The sequence below is a fragment of the Geotrypetes seraphini genome, chromosome 4 (genome assembly GCF_902459505.1).
Source record: "Geotrypetes seraphini chromosome 4, aGeoSer1.1, whole genome shotgun sequence".
In the NCBI taxonomy this organism is placed as follows: Eukaryota; Metazoa; Chordata; class Amphibia; order Gymnophiona; family Dermophiidae; genus Geotrypetes; species Geotrypetes seraphini.
In genome coordinates, this window is record NC_047087.1 from 13,544,250 (window position 1) to 13,564,772 (window position 20,523).

The 20,523-nt window shown below is 42.1% G+C and overlaps 1 protein-coding gene across 1 annotated transcript in view; it reads left to right on the plus strand.

The window, feature by feature from the left end:
- Positions 1 to 20,523, plus strand: part of KIAA0513 (KIAA0513 ortholog) — a 162,058-nt gene that overhangs the window by 98,293 nt on the left and 43,242 nt on the right. The window contains exons 3-4 of the mRNA XM_033940708.1: positions 7,459 to 7,558; positions 15,594 to 15,667. Of these exons, the coding sequence (XP_033796599.1) occupies positions 7,459 to 7,558; positions 15,594 to 15,667 (174 nt within the window). The remainder of the gene's footprint in view (positions 1 to 7,458; positions 7,559 to 15,593; positions 15,668 to 20,523) is intronic.

Sequence of the window (20,523 nt, forward strand, 5' to 3'; positions counted from 1 at the left end):
GCATGCAAGTTTTTATTAAAATTTGACTGATTTCTCATCCAATTTCTAAGCAAATTTACAAGTTAAAAAACAAGGAAAACACAAACGAAAACATGATAAAAAATAAAACAATGCCATTGACATTAACAGGGAAAATACAATTAAAAGAAACATACTTACACTAGCTCTGCGACTGGGAAAAGTGCTTTTACACACACATTTATGTGGTTACAATGGTATTCTATGAAAGAATGTAGGTGTTTTGTAAAATAGTCTACTAGGCCCCCTATTATAGAGCTGCCTTCATATATATGTCCAGCACCACAAGAAACCAGCAGCTTTGGGAAAGGAGCATTTCGGGCATAAATATTCTGGACCCACTTGTGGAGGAAAAAAGAACAAAACAGAATTTAGAGGCTCTCTGAGCACCGGAGGGAAATAGCATAGAATCAACACAGAACATAATTAGAAAAGACTGGCTATCATGTGGCTTCAAGGGCTCCTGAAGGGGAGATGGCGGTGAAGAGATGTCACAAGCTTTTAGTGTGACAGCACCGGTCTCTGTGCCAGGACACTGCAGCAAATTACAACAATTAGCCTTTTCCACTGAGAGCTTTGGAGTGTAGCTAGATAGTGTTCAGGCTGTGCAGGCTAAGGAAGAGTGTCCCGTACACTGATTGTGCTGGGCAAGGGGGCACTGGATGGCCAAGAAGTACATGGAAAGTCCCATGACATGAGGCTCTGGTGGGTTATTTTGTTGTTTGTCTGCAAAAGGACGTGACTTTGAAAAACAGTTATGTAGTCACTTAGCCCCAGAAACTTTGCAGATGACCTTCACATATGCTGGAACCTGGACATGAGTCAGCACTGAATTTCCAGGGATATTGCTGGTAGTGGTCAGCAAAACGCTGACTGCCACGAATACTGGGCTAAAGATTATTTTGTTTTGTTGTATTAATATTAAGGTATGAATATCAAGTGCCATTGTAAATGGTATTTATTTATTTTAAAAATTTATCAACCGCCTATATCTAGGCGGCAATACAACAATAACATGCACAGAATATGACAAACAATACTTTTACAAACGTGTTGATTTACAGATGAATAATCACTTTTTAAATAGATCTTCACAGCACTGTTCATCTTAATGCCAGCATTCGGTGTTTCAACTTTATTGGAATGCTTCTAAAAATAGTGTGGTTTTAAGGATTTTCTTGAACTTCTGAATATCCAGTTAATTTGTTCCACAACGTTACTCCCATGATAGAAATGGCCAATGTTCTTGTGTCCTCATAGTGTATTTTTGAGAAATCTGTCAAGGCCAATTGCATTGCATCCTCAGATTGCAAAGTTCTGAGTGGTCGGTAAATTGCCATACCCTGTGATAAATACCAAGGAATCCCATGGTAAATGACTTTAAATATCAAAGTTAATGTTTTGAAAATAATGTGTAATCGCACAGGTAGCCAGTGCAATTTCTTCAACCAAGGTGTTATATGGTCAAATTTTCTAATTCCACAAATTAGCCTTGCAGACGCATTTTGGACCATTTGTAAAGCTTTGCACTGAACTGCTGGAACCCCTAAATATAAGGCATTGCAGTAGTCTAACTTAGATAAGACTATTGTTTGAAATACAATCCTGAAATTGTATGTTGACATCATCAATTTTAAGCGACTTAACAGTCGTAACTGGAAAAATGGATTGGAATCCGAAGAGCGCACTGGTCTTAGTCTTTTTCATCTTTAGGTCACATTTTGTAAGAATATTTGGAGACCTTTTAGTTTTAATCAGATGAGACTGACTCGGCTCCAACTCTCGCCACCTCTTTGCCACACTGTACTCCTTACTCTAGATCGCCCCACCTCAAACCCCTTTTTCACTCTCTTCCTAGACTATGGCTGAGTACTTTTACGACAAGGTTCACAAAATTAATCTTGAGTTCTCAACCAAACCACCTCCCCCAGCCTGCACTACCAACCCCATCCCTCCCCTTGTCCCTTGCCACCTTATCTTTCTTCCTTGAAATTACTGAGGAGGAAACTGCACATTTTCTTTCTTCCTCCAAACTTACCACCTGTTCTTCTGATCCCATCCACACCCATTTATTTACCACTATCTCTCCTATTGTCATCCTATCTATCTGCTGCATCCTCAACCTATCGCTCTTCTCTGCAACTGTGCCCAACGCCTTCAAACATGCCATTGTTACACCACTCCTTAAAAAACCCTCGCTGCACCCTTCCAACTATCATCCTGTCTCCCTCCTCCCCTTCTTAACTAGGTAACATGAACATGCATTCACTGCAATTGTCTTGACTTTCTTAAGCTATCCTTGACCCGCTTCAATTGGGTTTTCATCCTCTTCATTCAAAGAAACTGCCCTTACGAAAGTCTCCAATGACCTGCTCCTAGCCAAATACAAAGGCCTCTGTTCCATCCTCATCCTTCTTGATCTTTCTGCAGCTTTTGACATGATAAATCACCACCTGAGCAACAACTACTACTACTATTTAACACTTCTATAGCACTAAAGGGCATATGCATCACTGTACATTAAATAGACGGTCCCTTCTCAGAAGAGCTTACAATCAACCCAAGGTGAGAATAGTTAGAGTTGAAAGTAGTCTCAGAGGTGGCTTCTTCCAACTATTCCAAAAGCATCTGAAAACTAGGCTATTCACAAACATGTAATGCTCTCTTCTCCCCTATACTCAACCTCCAACCCCATTATGCTGTTCCTTCCTTACATTAAGCTCTTGTAAACCGTGCCGAGCTCTATAATTATGGAGAGGATGCGGTATATAAACTTAAGATTAATTTAGTTTAGGTGAGCTTTTAACTTGGACTTGAACACTGGACTTAATAACCTTGACATCATAAGTGTCACGGAAACATGGTGGAACGAGGAAAACGCCTGGGACACTGTGCTACCGGGATACAAGCTATACCGCAGAAACAGAGTAAGTCAAAAAGGTGGGGGTATTGCCCTATACATCAAAGAAGAAATTGAGTTTACTGGAGAGAACATGCCAGAAACAAAAAACAAGGTAGAGTCTCTCTGGGCCAAAATTCCGGGAACAAAAGGAATGGAAACGAAGATCGGCATCTACTGCCGACCCCCAGGGCAGTCCGAAGAAATTGATGGAGAGATGGTGGACAAGATTAAACACAACTGCAAGGGAGGCAACACAGTTATCATGGGTGACTTCAATTATCTGAGGATAGACTGGAACCTAGGCACCTCCGGCTGCAGTAGGGAGACCAAGTTCCTGGATGCTGTAGGCAATTGCTTCCTGGAACAATTTGTCAAAGAAAATATGAGAGGAAAGGCAATTCTGGACTTAATTCTAAATGGACTACGAGTACTGGCGCAAGATGTAGAAGTAGAAGGGATGCTGGGAAGCAGTGACCACAATATTATCCGTTGTGACCTGGACACGGGCAAAACATCAATCCAGAACGTCGGCCAAGGTACTGAATTTCTGAAAAGGGAATTACGAAGGGATGAGACTTATGGTGGAGAAGATTAAGAAGAGGATAAGCACTGTAAAAACACTAGAGCAAGCATGGTCCCTTTTTAAGGACACGGTCACTGAGTCGCAAAATCTATATATACCGCGTATCACCAAGGAATCCAAGAGGAAAAAGAACAAGGAACCGGCGTGGCTCACTGTAGCGGTGAAGGAAGCGACCATTTCCTAATACGTGTCCTGGATGACGGGACATTCCAAAAAATGTCGTTGCCATCTTATGTCCCATGGCATGGGACATATGGTACACCTTCTACCTATCATTTGTCCTATCTATTGGGCCATTGTGTTTACAATAGCCGTAAATGATAACGGTGAATAATACAAAACTTTGCTAAAATAATTACGATTGGAACCAATGTAACGTAAAATTTATTACGATAGGCAAAGGTTAAGGAATGGAAAAGGTCAAAAACGGATGAAAACTGGAAAAAGCACAAACAACCTCAAAGCAGGTGCCACAAGATGGTAAGAAGGGCCAAAAGGAGACTATGAGGAAAAAATAGCCAAGGAGGTGAAAAACTTCAAGCCGTTCTTTCGATATATTAAGGGGAAACGACCCGTGAAGGAAGCGGTGGGGCCTTTGGATGACCATGGAATAAAGGGAGTGCTAAAGGAGGACAAAGCCATCGCCGACAAACTGAACACATTTTTTGTGTCTATATTTACCGAAGAGGATATACATAACATACCAGAGGCTGATAGGCTATATGTAGGAAATGAGGACGGTCAGTCTAGAAGAGGTATGCAGGGCAGATTGATTGGCTTAAAAATGATAAATCCCCGGACTTTAAGAATAAATGGGAGACCCATGTGGGATCCCTTCGAGGGTCAAGATAAGGAAATTGGGTCATTAGGGCATAGACAGGGGTAGGTAAGCAGAGTGGGCAGACTTGATGGGCTATAGCCCTTTTCTGCTGTCATCTATGTTTCTATGTTTCTATGAACTAACTGCTTCAACTAATAGCCAATCTGTCGATCAAATCGGGAAGGATTCCAGAAGACTGGAAAGTGGCGAATGTTACGCCGATCTTCAAGAAAGGTTCGAGGGGAGATCCGGGAAACTATAGACCGGTGAGTCTGACCTTGGTACCAGGAAAGATGGTAGAGGTGCTGATAAAGGACCGCATCATTGATCACCTTGACGGACACAATCTGATGAGTACCAGCTAGCACGGCTTCAGCAAGGGAAGATCTTGCTTGACGAACTTGCTGCACTTCTTCGAGGGAGTAAACAGGCAGATAGACATGGGCGAGCCGGTCGACATTGTATATCTAGATTTTCAGAAGGTGTTCGACAAGGTCCCGCATGAACGACTGCTTCAGAAAATTGCAAGTCATGGAATCGAGGGTGAAATACTCATGTGGATTAAAAACTGGTTGGTGGATAGGAAACAGAGAGTGGGGTAAATGGACAATACTCGGACTGGAAAAGCGTCATGAATGGAGTGCCATAGGGGGTTCGGTGCTTGGAACCATGCTCTTCAACATCTTTATAAACGACCTGGAAATTGGTGTGATTAAATTTGCGGACGATACGAAGTTATTCAGAATAGTGAAGATGCAGAAGGATTGCGAAGACCTGCAACGTGACATAAACACGCTCGAGAAATGGACTGCAACACGGCAAATGAGGTTTAACGTGGATAAGTGTAAGGTGATGCATGTCGGTAACAAAAATCTTATACACGAATACAGGATGTCTGGTGTGGTACTTGGAGTGACCCCCCCAGGAAAGAGACTTGGGAGTACTGGTCGACAAGTCGATGAAGCTGTCTGCGCAATACACGGCGGCTGCGAAAAGGGCGAACAGAATGCTAGGAATGATTAAGAAGTGGATCACGAGCAGATCGGAGAAGGTTATCATGCCGCTGTACTGGGCCATGGTATGCCCTCACCTGGAATACTGTGTCCAGCATTGGTCACCGTACATGAAGAAGGACACGGTACTGCTCGAAAGGGTCCAGAGAAGAGCAACTAAAATGGTTAAGGGGCTGGAGGAGTTGCCATACAGTGAGAGATTAGAGAAACTGGGCCTCTTCTCCCTTGAAAAGAGGAGACTGAGAGGGGACATGATCGAAACATTCAAGATAATGAAGGGAATAGACTTAGTAGATAAATTCAGACTGTTCACACTCTCCAAGGTAGAGAGAACGAGAGGGCACTCTCTTAAAGCTAAAAGGGGATAGATTCCATATAAACGTAAGGAAGTTCTTCTTCACCCAGAGAGTGGTGGAAAACTGGAACGCTTTTCCGGAGGCTGTTATAGGGGAAAACACCCTCCAGGGATTCAAGACAAAATTAGACAAGTTCCTGCTGAACCAGAACGTACGCAGGTAAGGCTAGTCTCATTTAGGGTACTGGTCTTTGACCTAAGGGCCGCCGCGTGTGCGGACTGCTGGGCACGATGGACCACTGGTTTGACCCAGCAGCGGCAAATCTTATGTTCTTACCCAGAGATGATGAGTATATTTCAAAGACAGATTTCTGTGGCCACAAGCTCTTGTGTCAGTGTCCTATTTGGATAATTCTTACAATCAGGCTGCCAAAAATCCACAGCCAATAACAGTGCAAACAGTTGCTTCCACCTCTCTGCCTTGCCGTTAAGCCCCAGAGGATAAAGGGTTAGATTCGCTGCACTGGAGAAGCCACGTCACCTGGTTACTCCTGCCAACTGTGTTCTGGACAGTTTCGCCTGAGGTAAATTACGTCTATTAAGATTTGGCTGCTTACTAGCATACAAATCTAATTATTCTTGGCTGTATTTCTTGTGTCTGCTCGTAATGTTTTAGATGTTCTAGTGCTGCTGTCCAGGGCATGGAAGAAGCAGATTGTTACAGTAGATAAAGGCACACTTGTTATCTGGGAGGAGTTCTTCACAAGTTTTTGCTGGGCACTTTGAAAGTCCCTGGGAGCGCAAACCTCCTCCTTCAGATCTGAGCTTATTTTCAAGAGGTCACTGGAAGATTGATTTGCTTCAGTGCCTCCCTGTCTGAATTTTCTGCTCTAAATAAATCGGCAAGACTGTAGCATTTTGAGCCTGGAGGTGCCATGTCCTGCCTGGGAGGGAAGGGGGCTGCTGCACTTTGCGATAGTGAGGGGAAGGGGGTATAGGAACCCACATCCTACGTGTACACTAAGAGGGTAAATTTATATTTCATTTTCACATGTATATGCCAGTTTGTGCACACACATTATAGATTACATAGAGGAGAGTGTGATGCAGTGGTTAGAGCTACAGCCTCAGTATCCTGAGGTTGTGGGTTCAAACACACACTGTTCCCTGTGACCCTGGGCAAGTCACTTAATCTTTCACGGTCCCAGGTACATTAGACAGATGTGAGCCCACTGGAACAGATAGGAGTAATGCTTTGAGTGTGCTTGAAAAACTACAAAAAGGCAGTATACAAGTCTCAATCCCTTTCCCATTACATGCAAAGACACTCTATATCAGTGGTCTCAAACTCGCGGCCCGCCAGGTACTATTTTGAGGCCCTCGGATTGTTTATCATAATCACAAAAGTAAAATAAAACAGTTTATTGATCATATGTCTCTCTAGCTATAAATTACAATATTATTGTTAAGACTTAGCCAAAAGGAAAGATTTATAAATTATAAGAGGTTTACCTCATGCATAATTATCATTTCTTTAATAAGACATTAACTATTTTTTTTTTCTGAGGCCCTCCAAGTACCTACAAATCCCAAATGTGGCCCTGCCAAGGGTTTGAGTTTGAGACCACTGCTCTATATGAATGGAGGGGGTTTTAAAAATGATCTATGGAGAGGGTGTCAAATACTCTAGGTACACTGCTAGGATGTTGCATCGCTTTCTAAACAATGAATGTGTGATTTGAAGCTGAACTAATGGGCCTGGTTGTGGTTAGTTCTGTGAAGCTATCAAATAATCTCACCTGTCTCTTAAACTTGTGTTCATTCTAGAGAGGACATAGACCAGGAGGAGAAAGCCCGCTTTGGAGGGCTGTGCAGCGGAGAAAATGCCAAAGGCAGAGAGTGGTTTGCAAGATACGTGAGTGCGCAGGTGAGTTCGGAGCTGGGATGTCTCATCTTGCTCTGTGCCGGGAGTGGGGTACTGTGTTCTTAGTGCTGCAATGGTACCTAAATTGACACGAGTATCCTAGAAGCACATGAAAAAACACAGGGTTTTCCCAATGTCGTCATATGTTATTAACAACAAAACGGCTAGAAACCCTTGAAAGCAAAAATGCTTATAAATGACACAAAATAAAGCTTCCAGTTGCCTATTCCTAATTCTTTCCCTCGTTTGGTCCCTATTGCATAATGGAACTACAGGCTTCAGATTCATAATGAATGAGGAAGGTTAGAAAGTTCATCACCAAGGCCTTGAGGCACTAAAGTCAGTGATCGTCTAACAGTCGTCGTCAAACCGGTTTTGACTGATTTAACGATAATCGGATTTGCTGACCCGATGTTCAAAATGGCTTACCATGTGGTTTTGTGCACGATCACTCGTTCGCCAATCTGGCCATGGAAATGTCATTAATACAGTATTGAAATGCCATGTAAACTAGCAGAGCGATTGATCCTCTAACATGGCTTTACGATGCACAAAAAAATAGTAATCACTTTTAGCGATCCAAAAAAAGTGACTAGTCAAGACCCAATCGCTTACCTGTCAGCCCTGAAATGAATATATTTATCAAAAGCAAGACGGAATACATTTATAACAGTCCATATTATTATTATTATTATTTTTAATGGGCACAGATGATGTGCATGTGTTACAATTGCACAATATCTACCCCAGTTAAAAAAAAACCAAAGCGAGCCGAGCCCCCCCTCCCTGGATGATGAGCCGCTGCACTCCCGATGACAACCATGGATCCCCGACCCCCCCCAAACGATGACAGCCACCCCAGCAACAGTGACACTCCCACTCCCTCCTGCCTTAGAAACCCAGTTGTGAATCTGGGCCACCTAGACCCCCTTCTCACCACCCTACCAAGAAATCCCCAATAGACAGCCATGTTATTCTGGCGGACTAGAGGGTCAGCTCAACCCCCCTTGCTCAGTCATCCCCCAGCCCCTCCCCTGTACCTCATTGTAGAAGCGAGTGAGAAGGATGCCAATTCCCTCTTGCTAGCAGGCCCACCTCTTCAAAATGTTGAGCCTTCCCCTTCCTGGTGCATCCTGGGGTACACCGGGGAGGGGCCTAAGGCCTTAAGTCCCTCCTATGGGAGGAGCCTTAGGTACCCAGTCCAATTGGAGTCTTAGACCCCTCCCCAATGCATCCTAGGATGCACCAGGAAGATGGCCTAAGGCCCTGATTGGCGCAGATACCTTAAGGGCTTAACATATCCAGGCCAATCAGGGCCTTAGGCGCCTCTCTGGTGCAAATGATCTAACTAAATCTGATTGACCCTCCACAGAACCTGATGCATACTCAATCTATGAACCATGTATTCTCCCTGGAAAGGCCCAGGCCAGCTCTTGTTGTAAACTGCCTAAAACTGAAAGGTATTGGCGGGATAGAAGACACCAATGTAATGACCCTGATTAGTGCATCTAAGCCCAATTCCCCAAACCGTTTAATGCATTGCGTGAAGCAAGTTAAAATTCCTAAGGTGACCAGCAACACTAAAGGCATCTCTCTGTCTCATTGTTTAACCTTTTTGGTGATTTTGGGCACTAAATGCAACCTGGTTAATTGCTTGTCCTAACGCAGCCAGGTTGCAGTAGACTGAATTTGAAAGTACACCAGCTTGAGTCACCAACTTCAATGCTATTTTTTCTAGATAAAGTTGAATTTGTCTTAACATCTTGTGTTTTGGGATCTGTGGGTATTTGTGACCTAGACTGGCCACTTGTAGACATGATACTGTGCTCGATAGACCTGGGTATGACCTGGCACGCTGCTCTTAATGTTCTTCAGTTATGTATTTATACCTTTAACCACTTGAAATGGACCTTTTGGGGGAGCTACACAGCCTGGTGTTAAATTAGAAAGTCCAGCCTCATTTATTGCTAGTAGGATCACAAGCAAGTTATGCAGCTTTCCTGTATGTGCATGCTAGCTGTAAGCTCTCTAGGGAAGGGACAGTGCAAATATGTCAACAGTCTTATAGGTACATAGACGAAACCGTGCTGACAATCGCACGCAGGACGTCTGTGTGCTGGATTTAAACAGGATTTTAAAGCGCTCGGAGGGAGGGTTTGGGCGGGGACCCCCCCCCCCCCCACTTTACTTAGAACTGTTGGTGCTCCCGTTGTGGGGGGTATACAGGGGCAACAACACCTCCTTTCTTCTGCTGGATATACCTCTTTCTAAATAGCCTAGCATCCTTCTGGATAAAGCCACTGCTTTGTCGCATTGTTTCATTGCCTTCAGATTAGAGAATGACACGGGGACAAATTTTTCCCTGTCCCTTCAGAAACTCATTTTCCTATCCCGGAGAGTTATTTTCCTTTCCCTGCCTCATTCCTGCAAGTTCTGTCCTCATCTGCACAAGCCTCAAACACTTTAACATCATAAGTAGCAACATTCTAGAGCTCAGATTGTGATGTCATAATGCCTCATTCCACCAATGCCTAAGCTCCATCCTCATCTGCACAAGCCTCAAACAATTTAACATCATAAGTAGCAACATTCTAGAGCTCAGATTGTGATGTCATAATGCTTCATTCCACCAATGCCTAAGCTCCGTCCTCATCTGCCCAAGCCTCAAACACTTTAACATCATAAGTAGCAACATTCTAGAGCTCAGATTGTGATGTCATAATGCCTCATTCCACCAATGCCTAAGCTCCGTCCTCATCTGCACAAGCCTCAAACACTTTAAAATCATAAGTGTCTGAGGCTTGTGCTGTTAAGGCAAAGCTTACAGGAATGGAACAGGGACAGGGACAAAACTCATGGGGACAGGGAAATTGAGTTCTTGCAGGGAAAAATTTGTCCCCATGTCATTCTCTACTTCAGATCCTCAGACACTATCACCCCATGTTAGCCTCTCAGCACATACGGTTCCCTTGGATTTCTACTCCCTAAGTACATCACTCTGCACTTCTTCGCATTGAATTTGAGTTTCCAAACATTACACCACTCTTCTAAATTTTGCCGATCCTTTTTCATGTTGTCCACGGTATTACAAATCTTATCATCCGCAAAAAGGCAAACCTTGCCTTCTAACCCTTCAACAATGTTGTTCACAAATATATTGAACAGAATCAGACCCAACACCAATCCTTGTGGCACTCTGATACTCATTATCCCCCTCCTTTAGAAAGCCACGTAAGCGTTTTTAGCTCTGGCCGCCACGTAACATCTCGGATACTCGTAGGAATTCTATGAGCATTCGAGCTGTTACCACGGTGGCCGGTACTAAAAACGCTTACGCGGCATTATAAAGGAGGGGTTATATGAATTTCATTTTAGTTTCACTTTATTTTTGTTCAGTTTTTCTATCTTGTATGAATTAATTTTTGATCTCATATTTTTCATTTTCTTAGTTTGTTTTGTTTTCACTTACACATATTTTTTGTCCATTTAGTTCACATCAGCTAATAATTGTGATCAAAGCTCTTTGGAAGATTATCAAATTATTCCAGCTTATAGGGTAACATTGCTCTTCTTAATATTTTAAATATGCAAGCACATATATACTATTTATTATTTAATTTTCACTAGTCATGCTACATTCAGATTTACATGATTAATTTATGTATTTGCATACAACTTATGGGGCTCATAATTTAAAAAAAAAGTGGCCTAAATGGGTACTTGGACAATCAAAAAGCCTGATCGTCCAAGTACCCATAACCAAAGCTGGTTTTAGACGTATCTAAAACCAGCTTAGGCCTTTCCCCTGCCTCTAAACGCATAGAGCGAAAAGGGGCATCTTTAGAGGAGGAGAAAGGGCGGCAGGTGGGCCGACCTAGATATAGGCGTACAGCAGGTATAACCAAAACTTTAGGCAGGTTGCCTAGTCAGCACTTATACGTTTTGACTTAGACCAAGTCAAAACAGGTATAAGTGCCGAAAAAGGGGCCATTGAGCTGATGGCAGCTGCCGCAATGAGCTCAGCGGCCTGGCAACTTACCTACCCCTCACCGCAATCATTGCGGCAGGAGAGATGGCTCATCTCCCCTGCCGCGTTAACGATACCAAGTGCCACCAAACGCAGCACTTGGGATCACTATTGCGGCAGGAGAGATGGGCCATCTCTCCTGCCGCGATCCACCCCTCCCTCCGACATGATCCGGGCAGAAGGGAGCCCAACCCCTCCTGCCCCAGCGACCACCCCACCTGGCCGATCCGATCTGGGCAGGAGGGAGCCCAAGCCCTCCTGCCTCAGCACCCCCCACCCACCCGACAATGATCCGGGCAGGAGGCAGCCCAACCCCTCCTGCCCCTGCCCCAGTGAACACCCCACCCTGCCGATCCGATCTGGGCAGGAGGGATCCCAGGCCCTCCTGCCCCAGTGCAGCCCCCCCCGAACCCCCGATCGGCTCGCCAAACACCCACCGACCCATGAGACCCCCTGACGACCCTGCGACACCACCCCCCACCCCTGACACCCCCTTACCTTAAAGAAAAGTTGGACGGACAGATGGGTCCCAAGCCCGTCCGTCCGGCTGGCCCGCCATCCTCAGAATGGCAGGCCTTAGGGCCTGATTGGCCCAGACACTTCAAGGCCCGCCCACAGCAGGGGCCTTAGGTGCCTGGGCCAATCGGAATTGACCCAGTTGCCTTAGGCCCCGCCTATGGGCGGGGCCTTAGGCACATTAGCTGGGTTGGGCTTTTTTTGGGTTCATTATATGTGTTAAGTGTAGACGTAGTAGTGGTCTGGGCGTTTAAACAGCTGAACATAGAGGCAGGCCATTATTTTTTTTAAAAACTCCTTTTGGACGTTTTTTTGAGAATGGACATTTTCCCTGCTTCTACTTTCAACGTTTAGGGCCTTAGGCCAAAAGGGGACTTAGACGTTTTTTTTTTATTATGCCCCTCCAAGTATTTATGTCAATCATTTTCAACACAAATATTGTTCGTATTATAATTATATCACATTTTTGTTCTTTGGTTTATATTTATAGTTTGCTTTTGTACAATATATTTGTTTCCTATTTATTTATTTTTATTTTTTGTTTATTATCCTTAGGCCTTATTTGTATGTGTTTAATATTTTCTGTTTTATATGTTATACATTTTTAAATTTATATTTAGACTCCTGATGCAGGCCGTTGGCTGAAACATGAATCATGTTGAGTCTTTGTGCTTCATCCAATAAATTGATCCAATTATCATCCATTTGGTCTTCATCTCCTTTGCTGTAACTTTGCTTGTTTTGTTCTGTAAAGGATTTTCTTTCTTCTGTTTTTGCCCTTACCTTTAGTAAAGCCATGTTGCCTTGGATCTTGGAACCCCATTGGATTCTAGGAAATTCACTGTCGAGAAACGTAAACACAATGGAGAGCACAAGTTTCCGGATTTCCAGGAAATATTGTTTTATTTATTTCTCAATTCAAATAGTCATATAGAAACAAGTCAAAGCAACCTTAGGAGTTATATAGGTGCATACAGTGTCATTGATAATAATAATAATAATAATAATAATTTTATTTCTTATATACCGCTGTACCGTGAGGTTCTAAGTGGTTTACAGTAGAAACAGAAGAAATGCAATAAGTAAGATTAATTAAGATGAAGAGAAAGTACTTAGAGTTCCCTGACTGTCCCAAAGGCTCACATTCTTGCTAAAGTACTTGAGAAAAATAAATTAGTTAGGTTATAAACATAGAGTAGAAGAAGGTAGGAAAACAGTTCATAGGAAAATTAATTTTGAATACATTATACATTATATATTGTTCAAGGCGGAATACAAATTATAGGAATTACCAAAAGAATTGTGTAATAAAGATTATCTAGATAAATTACATAACAGTGATTAGTGTACATTAAATGGTGTGGTAGAGGATTCAATTTTGAGAATTACAAATCAAGGGAATCAAGTGATAACAGAATATAGTGGAGATTATCAGTATATACGGTTTACAGATTGGAAGTTACCTAATAATGAAGTAAGAAATTTATTGGATAGTGTGGAAAATGTTTATATAGGAATCAGAGTATGTATGATAGGAAAGGTTCTAAGAATTGAATTAATGTGTTATTCTATCGAGGGAGAGCTTGTGCATAAAGGGAGGATATTAGTTGGTAATGACGTGTTTTCTGAATAGAAATACAACCTGTAGAGAAATGCAAAGTCTTGCACATAGGGAAAGGAAACCCGAGGTTCAGCTACAATATGGGAGGGATGGTATTGGGGAGGAGCAACCTAGAAAGGGACTTGGGGGTCTTAGTGGACCAATCATTGAAGTCGGGAGTACAATGCGCAGCGGCCTCCAAGCAGGCGAACAGAATGTTGGGAATTATTAAAAAAGGAATCACTACCAGAACCAAAGAAGTTATCCTGCCGCTATATCAGGCGATGGTACGCCCGCATCTGGAATACTGTGTTCAATACTGGTCGCCCTATCTTAAGAAGGATATGGCGACACTCGAGAGGGTCCAGAGAAGAGCAACAAAGATGATAAGGGGCATGGAAGGCCTCTCATATGCTGAGAGGCTGGAGAAACTGGGGCTCTTTTCCCTGGAAAAACGAAGACTTAGAGGGGACATGATAGAAACTTACAAGATCATAAAGGGTATAAAGAAGTTAGAGAGGGGCAGATTCTTCAGACTGGCGGGGGAAACAAAAACAAGAGGGCACGCAAAAAAATTGAAGGGAGACAGATTCAGAACAAATGCTAGGAAGTTCTTCTTCACTCAGAGGGTGGTGGATACCTGGAATGCGCTTCTGGAGGAGGTGGTAGAGCAGAGTATGATTTTGGGTTTCAAAAAGGGGTTGGACATGTTCTTGAAGGAAAAGGGGATTGAGGGGTATAGTTAGAGGGGTACTATAAAGGATAAAATGTCTCAAGTAAAGGATCACTACAGGTCTTGGACCTGGGGGGCCGCCGCAAGTGCGCTGCTGAGCACAATGGACTTATAGTCTGACTCGGCAGAAGCGATGCTTATGTTCTTATGTTCCACCAGAACCTCTCTGAGCTCTCTCAATATCTTTGGATGGTTGCCGTCTGGTCCCATGACCTTGTCCACATTCAATTTTTCAAGTTCTTCATAAACACTTTTCTTGCGTAAATGTTGCATTATCCGCTCCATTCTCAAGCATAACTTTGCCAGCCAATTGTAGCCTCCTAGATTTTCTTCTGTGAACACAGAGCAGAAGTATTCGTTTAGCAAGTTAGCTTTTTCCTCTTCAGTCTCCACATAGCGCTTTGAAGCTTCTTTCAGTCTCACAATTCCATTTTTTGCCTTCCTCCTTTCACTCATATACCTGAAAAAAATGTCACCTTTTTCTTACATTTCTAGCCATTTGCTCTTCCGCTTGTGCTTTCACCATAGGTATCGCTCTCTTGGCTTCTTGCAATTCTTTCAATATTATGATGATGATTTTTTAAATTGTTTATATTATACCTACTTGTTAATAACAAAATAATTGAAGCAGCCTCATGATGTAGGCTGTATGACCTGATTTCTCTTGTTTCTTTTTTTTTTTTTAATGTCTTTATTAGCAATTGCAAAGGGAACATACAACCAGGAGTGGGAAGAGCGTAGAAAAATACAACAGCCAGAGAAAACAACAGATGAAAACCATGTATGCTTGTTGAGACCTGAGGCCGGGTGATTGGGGTTTGTGTGTGTTTGCTTGGGGGTTTTTGCTACTCAAAAATGTCAATTGTGTTCGGCATCCAGCCCCAGGGTTTCTATTCTATGAATCCTCTACTGTCATGGTTTTCATCTGTTGTTTCTTTTTAATTGATTTTGAATATGGTGTAAATTTCTTTTAGTATATTATTGGAATTGTAATGATATCAAAATCTTAATTAAAAAATCCATGTACAAATCCAGTAAAAAAGAAAAACAACAAAACGCTTTCTTTACCTATTCACCTACCATAAAACATCAAGCACAAATGCAAATAATAAAATACAAAACAATATTAAAAAGAGCAAACCTGTCTTTTTATTGCTTTCAGCGCTGCAACTCCAAATGCGTTTCAGAGCAGACCTTCTACCGACTGGTACAGTCTTTTGCTGTAGTTCTCTTTGAGTAAGTAATGTATGCCTCCTTTTTATGTGCATCATTTGCAAGCTGTTGATGAAGTCTTGTGCTCAGGCTGCATCTGGGGAAAGGGGAAGGTGGCATGAGAGAGAATCCTGGCAATCCTACACTGCAGTTGTGCTAAAAGGGCTCTCTGATGCAAGCAAGATACCCAATCCGTCTACCAACAAAGTAGCGACAAGCAGCAAGAGAATAAAATCACGGCAAGCAATAACGGGAAGATTCCTGACTGTCAGACGGGGGGATTTTGTAAAGCCTCTTCATGGTGTCTTGCACTCTTTCTGTGTGTCAAATCTGCACAGAGATTACAGTTGGAGATGTGTCTGCACTGTGCGAAGAGTGAAGTGCCAAGTGCAGTGGTTTTCCTGTCTCCGCTACTATATGTCCCCAAAAGCTCCAGATCCTTACAATTGTGGGCAAGTTTTGATTGTGGGGCATGACATTTGCTAGCCAGCTTTCATGAAATGAATCTTGATCGTTCTGGTATGTGCATTTCTTCAGGCTTTTATTTCCCCGCTTTTCTGTAGAGAAGTGAATAGACTCCCATCTTATATGGTCTCTCCCAGAATGGGACTAATATATTAACCCAGCTGGCATATGCCCACAGGTATGTTATATCTGTCCATAGTACATAGTGGTGCCAGATCCCCCTCCCTCTCAAGAGTGCTGCCTTATCTTCCCCAATCTACTTGTCTGAGCACCTTGAAATAGCAGGCCCCTCTCGCACACGAAACGCCCACCTATTCACCTTTCCCTCCCTAAAAGGCTGCCTCTACAAGAGATTCATTGACAGAACCCTAGCATTCCAAGCGGGCAAATGGAACAATTGCCTTACTGCCCTCATTTCCAACTCCCCGCCCTACCACCTGTTCAGGAAGTCACTAAAAACCTACCTCTTCGACAAATTCCGCTAACGCTGCCTTCCCCCCTTCCCTGCACCCTCCTGACCTTGATATGCCTCCATGCCCTCCGACTACGCCCCCCTCCCAAGCCACTATGGCCTCTCTTACTCAATCTCTGTTTTATCTAATTGCCCTGCCTTATCATTGCCTCTCATTTAACATCACCGTAAATGTATCACCGCTATAACATGTAACATCGCTGTATACGCACAGCCTCCTCTTTAGTATATGCCTTTTTACTACTGCTATTCATGTAACATCTCTGTAAATGTAACAACACTATAATATGTATCATCGCTGTAAATGTACAGTCTCTTCTATTGTTAACCGCATTGAACTTCCATGGTATTGCGGTATACAAGAATAAAGTTATTATTATTATTATTATTCCTTCCCTCCCACAAAGCTGTAAACCTGTTTCATGTTTCAGCCCTGGCAAAGCTGATCTCGACCCTTCCGATGTCCTCTATAATCAGTCTGTAACAGTAGCTGCCTATGTGTCTTGCTTCTTTGCAAAATAATTTCTAAATGCATTTTTAGTTTTCATCCTTTCAAGCTGGTAGATATTATGGGCTTAGGCAGATGGCATATTCCCAAGCCCTGAGTAAAATGTAAATGGTCTTCGGCTGCGCATGTTAAGTAAGTAGGAGCTTGTAATGGACAACATTGCTCAGTGAGGCTGCCCAGCATAAGTTAAGGCCAAGGCTCGGGGCTCTGTTAGGAGACGGATCATAATCTGACTTCTGAGAGCCTAATCAGGTAAATCTAAGCCATGTCATGCTTCTTAGAGGGTCAGACCTGTTACCACAAAAATCCAGCTACACCAGTCCAACCTGCACCAACTTCTGGAGGCTGAGAAATACTGACAGCACCATCTATTGTATCAGTAGTGTCCATAGAATCTTGAAGTATATTTTTATCTGCCTCCATATGCTGGTTAGGAGACATAACTTGCTAGGCGTGAGTGATGTAGCAGGATTTTTTTAAAAAGGAAATTTATCTGGTAAATTTCACCCTAGTTTTCAGGATATCCACAAATGAATATGCATGAGGCATATTTATATGATGCAGCCTCTAGTTTATGCAAATATATTTCTGCTTATTCATTCTGGATATCTTGAAACTAGATCTGGCTATTGCACCTTAGGAATGGGGACAGACAGAGGAAAGCAGAAGCAAGAGACCAACATGACTGGAAAAAATAAAATGGCCAGACAATAAATATAGAAAAAAAAAATTATTTTTAAATTATTAATCTGCTTTGGGAAATGTGACTCTCTAAAGTTGCAGGAAAATGTGGTATTTTGTGAAATTCTGGCCTCCATATCTCAATAAAGATATAGCAGAATTAGAAAAGGTGGATGGAGTGGAACTGTAGGGACGGGAGAAGTAATGGAAGGGAGGGGATAGAGGTGTTGAACCCATGGGAAGGGGGCTTAGAGGGAAGGGAGAGAGGTGCAGGATGTACAGGGAGGAAGAGAGAGAAGGAAATAGAAAAGCTGAACCAAGGGGATAAAGGAGGAGTGAGTGAAATATTGAACATAGTGGAGGGAGGGAGGAAAGAGAGAGAGAGTGTGAGAGACACATTGGTGTAAGAGAGGAGAGAAGCTGGACACAGGGAGATATACAAAAAGAGGGGAGATGGTAGGCATGGATGGGAGCATAGGAACAGGGACAAAAAAGGGAATGCTGCATGGGGGTGGTATATGGCTACAGAGGGGTAATGCTAGACATGGGAGGGTGTATGGACAGAGAGAGAAGATAGCTAGCCATGTGGGAGAATAAGAACCCAGAAGGAAGATGCTGGATGGGGGGATATAGAAGAGTGATACTGTAAACATCTCATAGAATGGTGAGATGATGGAGGCAGGGAGATGGGCACAGGGGAAATACTAGAAAGGGACATATAGGAGACATAGAGAAGGGAGACGCTGAACATGGGGAACAATGCATACATAGAGATAGAAGATGGATGGTGAGCAATGGAGAAAGAAGAAATGTTAAATGGTCAGGAGACCTTGGCAAGTGAGTTAAGAGAAGACAAAACAGAGACCAGTGCTTGAGGCCAGCATGATTTGAAGAATAAAATGACGAGCAAGAAATTAAAGTTCTAGAGTCAAAATTAATTGAAAAATGGGAGTATTCTACGCAACAGGACCTTTTAAAAGCTAAAGGTAAATATAATGAGATTTCATCTAAATTGATAAGGAAAGATTTATTTTCTCAAGAAGCTTTATATTATGGAAACTCGAATAAAGCAGGAAGAATATTGGCAAATTATCTTAAAGCGAAAAAAAGGAAAACAAAAATAATTGCCATCAAGGATGAGAATGGTTGATACGTATACTCAAATTCAACCTATTTTAAAACAATTTTTAAAATTTTATAAATCTCTTTATTCTTCTGAGCCTTATTTAGATAAAGAAAAAGAAGGTTTAGAGTTTTTGAAACTATTAGAGGGACCTAAAATTCCTGAACATATAAAAGGCAGTTTAGAAGAGCCAATATCACTAAAAGAATTGCAAACAGCTTTGAAGTCCCTTAGAGTTGGATCTGCTCCAGGTGGGGATGGTTATATGTTAGAGTTTTATAAATCGTTTCAAAATACCCTATTGCCTTATTTATTAAATTTATATCAGACTCAACTAAATAAGGGTTGTATCACAGGCACTATGGCAGAATCTTTAACTATAGTTCTACCAAAGCCAAATAAAGATCCCACTTTGGTTTCAAATTATAGGCCTATTTCTTTAATCAATTTAGATGGTAAACTTTTAGCTAAGACATTGGCTTTACGCTTGGCTAAAGCTCTCCCTTTCATTATAGGTATGCATCAAGCAGGATTCGTTGCTCAAAGACACTCTTCTAATAATACTAGATTGGCGTTTCATATGCTGTATTTAACAAAAGTCATGAAAGATTCGGCTTTTTCTGTGTCCTTGGATGCAGAGAAGGCCTTTGATCGAGTAGAATGGACCTTCATGTATCAAGCAATGGAATGGTTTGGTATAGGTTCAGGATTTATACAAATAATACAAGCATTGTATAGCTAGGTTGTATATTAATAATACTTTTTCAGAGCGCTTTAATTTGCAGAGGGGGGATTAGACAAGGTTGTCCTTTATCTCCTTTGCTTTTTGATATTGTTTTGGAGCCCTTGTTATTAGCTATTCAACAGGTGAAGGAGATACAGGGTTTTCTGCGTTCAGATAGAGAATATAAAGTATCTGCATATGCGGATGATATTCTGCTTTATTTGAGAAATCCAGAAACAACCATTCCATGTTTACTTGAGTTGATTGTGAAATTTGGAAAGTTTTCCGGTTACAAGATAAATTGGAGTAAATCAGAAGTGCTTCCACTAAATGTACACTGTACAAAAGGGTTATTTGATTCATTTTCTTTTGTATGGAAGGAAGATGGACTAAAATATTTAGGAATTTGGATAAAAAAATACAGTGGATGATACAATGAAAGTAAATGAAAAATGTTTACTACAGAAGGTAACAGAAATGTGTGAGCAATGGAATCCTCTGCATTTATCTTGGTGGGGGAGAGTACAAACTGTTAAAATGATGATTTTACCTGTGGTTTGTTAACAAATGGGAATGATACCAGTTTTCTTCCAGGGGTCTTTTTATAAAAAGTTAAATAGTATTTTAACAAAATTTATTTGGCTAGATAAAATTCCTAGAATTGCTTTAGTGTCTTTACAAAAGCCAATTATGGAGGGTGGGGTAAATTTTCCTAATTTCTGTAGGTATCATCAAGCCTATATTTTGCGCCAAGGTATATATTGGGTCCTCCCAGAGCCCATTGATAATATCCCAGATTGGTTCTGGTTAGAATGGCGACTCATGTTTCCTTTGTGACTTGGTCATGTTCTTAGTATCAAAATGCCAAGGTTATATAAAGATCATAGAATATTTGTTGATACATGGA